The 9,288-nt window shown below is 51.5% G+C and overlaps 1 protein-coding gene across 1 annotated transcript; it reads right to left on the bottom strand.

Annotated features, from left to right (window-relative positions):
* Window positions 1–1,711: 1,711 nt before the first annotated feature.
* Window positions 1,712–9,032, bottom strand: LOC101910938 (cytochrome P450 1B1). The gene is made up of 3 exons (XM_055816640.1): window positions 8,011–9,032; window positions 6,201–7,217; window positions 1,712–4,638 (listed from the first exon to the last, which is right to left on the bottom strand). Exons 1-3 carry the CDS (start codon window positions 8,028–8,030, stop codon window positions 4,026–4,028), a joined length of 1,650 nt encoding a protein of 549 aa, XP_055672615.1. The 5' UTR covers window positions 8,031–9,032; the 3' UTR covers window positions 1,712–4,025.
* Between the last annotated feature and the right edge of the window lie 256 nt (window positions 9,033–9,288).

Raw genomic sequence — 9,288 nt, 5'->3', positions numbered from 1 at the left:
TTTCCTGACCCGCTGAAATCAGTACAACCTGAGCATGAAGATTTTTAAAGGAAAAAAATCTTGTCTTGAATACAGCTGATCAAATAAAATACAAAGAAGTTAATGAAGAAAGTGCAACATGTATTTTTCCCCTATTGCTGTGGTGACATCCAGTCACAGGTTGGTGAGGGAGGGAGTGACAGTGCAAACACAAAACCTGATGAGATGTGCATGACTTGCTGTTAGATGTGACCTTACCTTGTTTGAAAATGATAGTTTTTCTAACAACTGCTCCAATGAAACAAATGGAAAACAGAAATACTGATTTTATTTTTTTTTAAAAAGAAATAATTGAGCTAATTTTCTGAGTTAGTTGTATTCTGTGTCCTTAACACTTGGTACTGGCTTATGGTGGGCGATCAGAAACTTTTGGTTCCCTACTCAACTGCTATAAATATTATTTGTAGTGAATCCCCAAGACTCCCTCCAAGAATGCTTTCCTTGTGCCAACTTCTGGCTGCATCAGCACTACATCTTTTGGCACTATGGTAGTGGGTTTTGCTGCAAAAATGTGTCAGTCAACACCGAAGAGGGAGTCTAGACTTCAGCTGTAGACAGCTGGTAAAGCAGAAAAATACGTATAAATTAATGGGAAGCAGGGACAGTGTGGCAGCATCTCTTGACTATATAAAGTTGCTCTTGGCCTTTACCCAGGGAGGACACCTGCTCTGTATCCTCACTATGTCCCACTGGTCAGCCTCAGCCACATGTCCACTGCATGGGATATCTTTGGACACCACACCTTCTCCACAGGTCCTTAGCTATTTCTAGGGGGTCTTTGTAAGTAGTTTTTGACTCGTGCTCCTTCAGATTTCACCAACTCAACCTGTACAAGGAAAAACTCCAGCTGCAAATATCCCAAATCGGGAGGGAATTACTGCTAGTCAGTCTGCCCACCCTTCCATCCCACCCAGCTTTTGTTCCACTCCCTTGAGGTTGAGGAAAATGTGAAGGTCTTTTCTACGACGGCTCTGAAGTAAGCAGGCTTGTGTGGCGGTCTGGGGAAAAGAAGGCAGGGAGGGGAGATGCTGCATCATGAAGAAATGTTTTATATATGCAGTAACGACCAGCCTTCACCACAGGATTGCCTTGATTTTGTGAGAGGTTGCTCTGCAAAGGCACGTTAAGGCCTGTTTGGCCCCGAGACTTCCTTCCTGGCATTCCTGACTATACACCAAGGCCAAAACTGCACAAATGGTCCCAAAGGCAGTGGTGGGGTTCCAGAATCAGGAGTATATAGGTGCCACCACTAGATATAGGAGGGAAAAGGAGAGAGGAAAACAAGTCTATGGGCTTGAAGTAAGGGGAGATGGAAGTAAACTGAAATTCCAGAGGGAAGAACATAGCATAGGAGATTGTGCAGGGTGAGGAGAGATTAGCAGGTATTAGAAGAAAGCAAAAGACATGAGCAAATTCAGATTGATGCTGAGATGAGCAGCAGGGAATGTTCTTAGCAAGGAGCATGAGAAAGCTTAACACAGATGGCAAAGTATCAGTAAGCTGGCAGACTTAAGAAGTGTAAGGGCAGGATAAGAGAAAAACCTTTAAAACCCAGAAACGGGAAGAAAGTGACAAGTATATGAACAAATCTCTAAAATAATAATACTTTCCAAATCAGAAATAATAATTTTGCTTATCTTGATGTTAGAAAGCCATACAAAAACTAAGCAAAGGCAGTGTAAGAATAATTTTATTTAGTATTTTGGTAACACAATGATACATCTCAAAATGACCATAAAAGTTAGCTTGCTGAACAACTGCATACATTCTAAATGGGTGCTACTAAATGTGAGTAACTTCACAGGTTATAGAGGCACTATTTGACCAACAGCTACATAGTGTGTGACCCCCTGACAGTCAAGAGCAGTGTGAATGAATGTTCCATTAGTAGCCAGTGCATAGTTAAAGCTTTTGGCAGAGTACAAAATTGCAAAAGCCATTTTTATTAAAATATGAATTGGTGATCCTTGCATTACAATAACTATTCAGTTGTAGGTTACATACTTTTTATATTTTTTTTAATAACACTGCTTACAAAAGGTACAAGGAAATTGTCTTGCTAGCATTTGATCTAATGTAGATCTCCATATGAAAATGCTGGGTATCTTGCAAAGCTTTTCACAGGTATAGGCTAAGTTCTCAGATAACGCAAACTTGTACATAATTCAGAAAAACACCTGAGGTTACTCCTTGTGTATGTAATAGAAAGCTTTTTTTAGCTCTAAAAAAAGAAGATAGATGCCATATGACTTTAAACAGCTACATTACTACTGTGTAGGGTTACAGAGTAATACTTTTAGGCTTGATGCAGTTTTTTTAAATCAGTAGCGAAGCTTCTACTTAAGAAGATCAGGATTGTGTTGCTAACCCAGCTCTCCCCAATGTCAGTGTAAGTTCTGTCCCTGCTGCCAACATGACTAAGACTGGCCATCTATCGGAAAGACCCAGTGCAAAGCTTCACTTGCTTAGGTCTCAGCAGAGCTGCATTACTGTGTAGCATTGCACCCTTAATTTTCTAGTGCTACTAACACCTTGCTTAGTACTAGGCCGCACGTGGCAAGTCATGTGAAGTACTCTCATTTCTGATGGATTTCTTATGTAATTGATGGTGATCTGTGGCTCCAAAGAAGTGCCCAACACTTTTCAAAATCAGGCATTTACATAGAGTTGTTTGCTTTTTAGAGGAACGCATGCAGCTTTGTATATACAAAAGTTAGCCAGAGGTTCAAGGCCATAAAGTTTCACAAGTTTAAAATAATACTTCTGGGGTTTTAGTTTTGATTTTATGTCCTTTGCCTCACAAAAGTTTTAAAAGTACTTTTTCTTTGGTTAATGCGTAGTTTAATTAGGACACATAATGTTAGTTTTCCTTCTGAGACTTTGTTCCAAACAAATCATACTAAAAGAACATGGTTGATTTTTAGATATATCATTGAACTCAGCCTAACAGAATGACTAGTGAGCAGGGGCGTATTTGCTGTACACTTTACTCGAGGCTTGTAACATGAAAGTTTCAATATAAAACCCCCAAATCAGCACTCCAAAATACCTCTGCCAATGTGGATTTTACTGGACTTACCTATGTGCCTAGGGACAGGGATATTAACTCTTTACTACAGAAATACAAAGTTCAGCTATACCTTTATAAAACTTTCTAATTCAAATATCTATTTTGTTAATGAATATTGCTAATGAACATATTAGCATATGGTTTGTATCACCCTCGCCATTTGGTGACATATCAAATCTGATCTTTCAAAACTTAATGAAAAGTTACTATATTAGGACAATCGGTTCATTATCTATAAAATATGAATTTTATTTTCAAATATGCTTCTAAGCAAGTCCTTTTTTTTTAGTCATTTATGTAAACACTTTGGAATGCTAAAGGTAAGATTTCACATTGTCATTTTACCAAAAATCATTTGAACATTTATTATTGAGGCATTAATGTACATCCCAACAGTCACAACAGTGCTGTGTGCCTACGGCAGTTCCCAGTACAGCGATTTCAAAGGCAGGCTGCAGCGTTCTGAGCAACCTTTTTTTTTTTTCTCCTTTTTTTTTTTTTTTTTTTTTTTTTTTTAAATATGAGATTTCACTTCGGGATGTGGAGTCACTGAAGGCAAACTTAGCATTAAGGCATAGCGCATGGAGACATGGAAAGGATTGTATAAACAGTTCCTGGAGATGCTCCAACCAGTCAGTAGATAAAAAGCGCTTTACAATGGTGACTTCTGTGAACAAGCTAGAAAAGAAAAGGCTTACTTTCAAATTGCATATGTTTTACCCTTTAATATATTATATTGCTCCCCTGGCTCTCCTTCTAGAGTTAAAAAGAGAACTGAATTATACCTTGTGCAGTCTTCCTTTTTGCTCTTGTAACTTGCAATATTGGCTATTTTCCAAAAAAGATCACCAGAAAAAACTATAACTTATTTAAGTCTAAAAAGAGAGGGATTATCTTTAGATGCAAGATTTGTTGCTTAGGCATTTGCTGACAGCTGATTTTCATTGGCTGCTTTCTCTGCTTGCAGTCTTTGGACAGCCTGATCGAGCAAATCCATAGTATCTCTAAGTGTAACATTCAAGGTAAATGGCTTAGGTTTAATGGTCAACCCATAGGTAAAGTCCATTTTAGGGTCCTCATTTGGATTAGCAGTAAAATTGCACTGATGCACCAGTATAGAAGTAAAAAGAAACAGCTGCACCTTGGATAATTCCTCTCCAATACACCGACGTTTTCCCAGTGAGAAAATCATCACGCTACTAGTAAGATCTTTATTGATGAATCCATTCTCATCCAGGAATCTTGTTGGATCAAAATCCTCTGGGTTTGACCATTTTGCTGGATCGTGATTCACTGACCACTGATTAACAAAAATCACCGTGTCCTTGGGAATGAGGTAGCCCATTATGAAGGTGTTGGCTGTGGTGGCATGTGGGATAGTGACAGGCACAAAGCTGCTGAAACGCATGGATTCGTACAAGAAAGCCATGATATAGGGCAAGTGAGGCTGATCTTCAGCACATGGCAGACGGTCTCTTCCAACAATCCTATCCACTTCTTCTTGCATTTTAGCCTGCACATTCGGATACCTGTCATTTAAAGTAAGATGTGTGTACAAAAGACTTTTAAAAGACTTTCTTAAAAACAATCCTTGCTGTAAACATTTTTCACAGAACTTCACCCCTACCCCAAATAATGCATTTTGAGCAAAGTTTAAATATATTGCAGGAATGTGCAAACCTTGACGGAAAACTCTGAGAGAAAAATCCAAACTTCCCATGCAGTGGTGTCATTTTAGACACACTCAGTTTTCACGTTAATATCACACTTAACTGATTCTCAACATAAAAAATGAAACTAACTTAAAATATGCCCAAACACAACATTCTGATCCATTTTTGAAAATTCATACTAAAACTAAAATTACTTGTATCTTTTAAATAATCGGGCTTTCTGTGGGAATGAGATTTCTTTTTTCCAGCTGTGTATGCGACTTCGAAAAGTTGGCATGGAGTTTGTTATCACTAGACATATTGTGTACATATGAAAGGCTGTAGCTTTTTTTAAAAAAATACTCCCTGCTAATAATTGTCAGAATAGCTTTATGGACATCTCACTCTCATGTGGACTTTTTCTAATTAATACCAAAATACATTTTCTTTCTAATGTAATTTAAGATGACTGTTTCTGGATAATTTGGAAGACTACACAGTAACCAAACAAGATCAAAATATTAATACATTTTACTTGTTTTCCTTTCCTTGTCTAAAAGCATGCGTTCTGCCAGAGGCTTTATTTGCTTTAAGTATTCGAGTTTGGTTTCTGTGTTCTTGCCTCTTCCTCCTGCAGCAGATCTGCATGTCAAATGCTGGGCAAATGTAGGTAGTGGGGAGAAACGCAACAGGTTACGTGAATACTGGGCATCGTACCCTTAGCTCGAAGCGCTGAATATTTGCCTGGTTTTTAAAGAAGCGCCCAAGCAGATAGCGTTTGCACAAGCCTACAAATTATGCAGCCGATGAAAGAAAACGCCGGGAGAGGCAAGAAAATCAGTGTTAAGCCTTCTGCTAAAGCAGCTCCCCTCGGTGCGCTTCCCCCGCTGGCGGCGCGGGTGGCAGAGCGGCAGGGCGGGCAGACGCCGCTGGCACGGTACCCAGCGGGGGACACCGGCGCACCAGCTGCTGGTCTCGCTTCAGCCCTTGCTATCCTGTTCCTGTCATCTCCTTAATCTCGACCGGGTGGCACCTGTTCCTTTCAGGCAGCCTTTTTGCCAGCCTCTCTATGCACCGCCACCCAACCGCCAGAGTAGTTTGGGCTTTCGTGGGGTTTCTCCCCTTCCTTTTCTTTTTCCGGCAGCTCTGCCGGCGGTTCCGTGTTAGTTAGGAGCGGCTGGGGACACGGGCCCTGGCCCCGACGGCCGCCGCTGCCCCCCCTGCCCCCGGGCCGGCTGGTACCGCCGAGGGGGCCCTTCCCCGCCCGGCGGCGAGTCTGCCCGTGCGGCGCCATTTAAGGGGGGTCCCCCGGGCTGGCGCTCGCATCCCGCCGCACCGGGCTGACCCCCGCGTCCCCCCCGCGGGCAGGTGGGGCGGCCCGGCCTCCCGCCTCCGCCCGGGCGGCGGGTAGGGGGAGGGCCCGCCCCGTCGGCACGTACCTGATGAGGAAGATGAGGAGCCACTGCAGGGCGGTGGAGAGGGTGTCCTGGCTGGCGCCGAAGATGTCGGTGACGGTGGCGGGCACGTGCTCGAGCTGCAGCCGCGGCTGCTCCCGCTGCAGGCGGATGAAGGCGTCCATCATGTCGCGGGGGGCGGCCCCCGGGCGCAGGCTGCGCTGGTGCTGCAGGAACTTGCCGCGGACAAAGCCGTAGAAGTCGCGGTTGAGGTCGCGGAAGGCGCGGTAGGCGGCGCGCACGGGGCTGGGGAAGCGCTGGAGCCAGGGCAGCGCGTCCACCAGGCTGCCGGCGCCCACCGCCCGCCCGAACTGCTCGTTGCGCCCCACCAGGCGCAGGAACTCGCCGTCGCCGTGGCTGTAGCGGCGGCCGAAGCACAGGGCGCTCATCACGTTGGCCACGGCCACCACCAGGACGCGCGAGGGGTCGAGGAAGGTGCCGCCGGCGCTGCCGCGCACCAGCAGCGCCACCAGCGCCCGCGCCTCGCCCACCAGGTGCCGCTCCAGCAGGCGGCGGGTGGCGGGGCTGCCGGTGGAGAAGGCGCGCACCGTGGCGTGCGCCGCCCGGCGGTGCAGCTTCCACAGCTCCGAGTAGCCGCCGAAGGCCAGGCTGAGCCCGCCCGACACCAGCTGGAAGGAGGGGAAGGGCGGCCGGCCGGCGAAGGCGGCCCCCTGGCGGACGAGGGCCTGGCGGATGGCGCGCTCCCCGTTCAGCACCACCACCGGCCACCGGCCCAGGCGCAGCTGGAAGACGGCGCCGTAGGTGCTGGCCAGGCGAGCGAAGGAGAGGTGCGGGGCGCTGCCCAGCTGCGCCGCGTTGCCGATCAAGGGCCAGGGGAAAGGGCCCGGCGGCGCCCGGCGCTGGCCCTGCCGGCGGCGCTGCTGCTGCTGCAGGAGGAGCTTGCCCAGGTGGATGGCGGCGAGCAGGCAGAGGAGGAGCAGCAGGGAGCTTTGCAAGGGGGGGATGCCGCCCAGAGCTTCCCCGAGCCTCTCGAGGGCCATGCTGCAAGGGAAAGGGCAAGGGCAAGGTCGGCGGCCCCGCGGAAGGGCTGGGGAGCTCCCCGCCGCCCGCGGGCGCGGAGAAGCCCCGGGCGGGCGAGGGGACAGGGGCGCGCTGGCGTGGCGGAGCGCAGCGCCGGTGGCGCTGGCAGTCGGGGTGCGTCCTTGCTATGCGCTCCTCGTGTGCCTAAAGCCCGCCCGGATCCTGTGCGAACATAATCGATAATCAAACGGCAAGCGCTCAACAGGGGATCGAATTCGTGTTTGGCGGCGGGGCCGCTGCTCTCTCCTCCGCCGGTGGGGAAAGTTTGCAGCGGGGGATCCAGAAGGTCACAGCAGAGAGGCAGGAAGGGAGGCAGGAGGATGCTCTGGCCTGACGAGCCGCCGCGGATGCAGGCAGCCGCTGTGCGCCCGAGACAGGTTCATCCCGGCGCCGCGCACCGCTCCGCCCGGCGAATGAGCCCCCACGAGAAACGAGGACCCCCGCCGCCCTGGTAGCCTCCTGCTGCTCCAGAGGGGAAACCTCCCAGGCCGTGGAGCCCCCACCCTGGCCCGAGCCCTTCCCTCCTCCCCGCACCTTCGTGCCCGTCGCGGCAGCTCAGGCTGGCGGCCGGCGGCCCCGGGGATGGGCTGCGGAGGATGCCTGAGGTTCCGGCGTGGCAGCGCTGACTGGTGCCGCTTCCCATCCCCGTGCCGGGGGCCATCCGCTCCTGCCGTTTGCTCCAGGCTTTCTGAAGCAGCGAGGGGAGGAAGGGGTGAAACAAAGGGTCACCCCGGGCGCCTGTAGCAGAACTGACCTGTTGCACGGTGCTTCCATCTGAGACCTCGGGGAGGATGGAGAGGGGCCGGGCAGCCGCCGGCGGCTCTAACGGGCAGCCTCGGGAGGAGAGCGGCGACGGCGACGTTCAGATCCCAGCCTCTGGGAAACTCATTAGGAGCCCCGGTTCCTGTCACCCGGAGCTTGGCAGGTCATGTGAGGCAAATGCCAGTTGCACCCGATCCCAGCGCAGAGTTAGGATCACCTTCCCAGCGCTTTAACCCTTCGGAGCTCGCCCCGCCCGCAGCCACCTGCCCGGCGTAGCCCCTCGGACCGGGGGCGAGCGGGCTGCTGCTGCCGCCCCCTCCCTCCCACCTGCCTGCTGGGCTGCGGGGACGGGACGGGGCCACCCCAGCCCGCTGCGGGGAGCGAGGGCGAGCGGCTCAGAGGGCGCGGGGAGGGCGGCCCGCTGCCCCCAGGCGGAGCCCGAGCCGGAGCCGCCGCGTCTGGGCGCCTGGCATCGGTACCGGCGGCTTTAAGTCCGCCGGCATCAGCGGTGCGCGGCGCGGCGCGGGCGTGCCGCAGTTACCCCGCTGACAAATCGCCGCTGCCTGGCCCTTCCCCTGGCTTGAGGGGTCGCGGCTATTTGCCAGCTGCCCTTGGGCTCTCGCCAAGTGGAGCGGCTGAGCCGCGGATGCTTTTTGAGGCCGGGGCCAAAAGTTTTAGCGGAGGGGGTGCCGGGAGGGGAGCGGGGTGGCGGGCGGGCTCGCAGCCCTCGCTGTCGGGAGGCAAAGGCTCGCCTGCATCTTGGGGGCTGAGGAAGCCGGAGCGCTTCCCCTCCTCCGCCTGTCGCCTCCCCGTTGCGTGCGGAGTTTGCATTGCGTGAGCCGGGGCTGGAAAGCCTCCAGCCATCTCCTCCCCGGGCCCCTACCCCTCCTCGCAATACCTGACACCGGCTCGGGGGGGAAGGAACAGGGGAGCGCCGGGCAGCTCGCCCCGCGGCCGGCCCCGCTGCCCTCCCGCCTCGCCCCCTCCCCGCGTTCGCTCCCCGCCCGCGCACGGCGCTTTGTTACTCTTCAATGCGGCACCTCCGCCCGCCCCGGCAGGGCTGCGGGCGGCGCTCCGAGGGCCCCCACCCCGGCTTTCTGCTGCCCCGGGTGGAACCGGGGCTGCAGAACCCCCAGGCACCGAGGAAACTGCTCCCCAAGAAAGCAGAACGCGCTTGCTTTGTTGTCGTTGGGTTTGCAAAATTTAAAAAAAATCTAACATTTATTTCGGATTCTCTAAGTCAAGTCATGAGAAGAAAAGAAAGTGTTTT

The sequence above is a fragment of the Falco peregrinus genome, chromosome 11 (assembly GCF_023634155.1).
Source record: "Falco peregrinus isolate bFalPer1 chromosome 11, bFalPer1.pri, whole genome shotgun sequence".
Classification (NCBI taxonomy): Eukaryota; Metazoa; Chordata; class Aves; order Falconiformes; family Falconidae; genus Falco; species Falco peregrinus.
This window is presented reverse-complemented; position numbering and strand designations above follow the sequence as displayed.

What these genes read in the sequence shown, in the direction of transcription:
- LOC101910938 (XM_055816640.1), bottom strand. Translation starts at nt 8,030, where the DNA reads ATGGAAGCACCGTGCAACAG. An exon ending in ATGGAAGCACCGTGCAACAG is followed by an intron (nt 7,218 to 8,010) that starts GTCAGTTCTGCT and finishes TTTCCCTTGCAG; the next exon opens with CATGGCCCTCGAGAGGCTCG. An exon ending in CTCCTCATCTTCCTCATCAG is followed by an intron (nt 4,639 to 6,200) that starts GTACGTGCCGAC and finishes TTTAAATGACAG; the next exon opens with GTATCCGAATGTGCAGGCTA.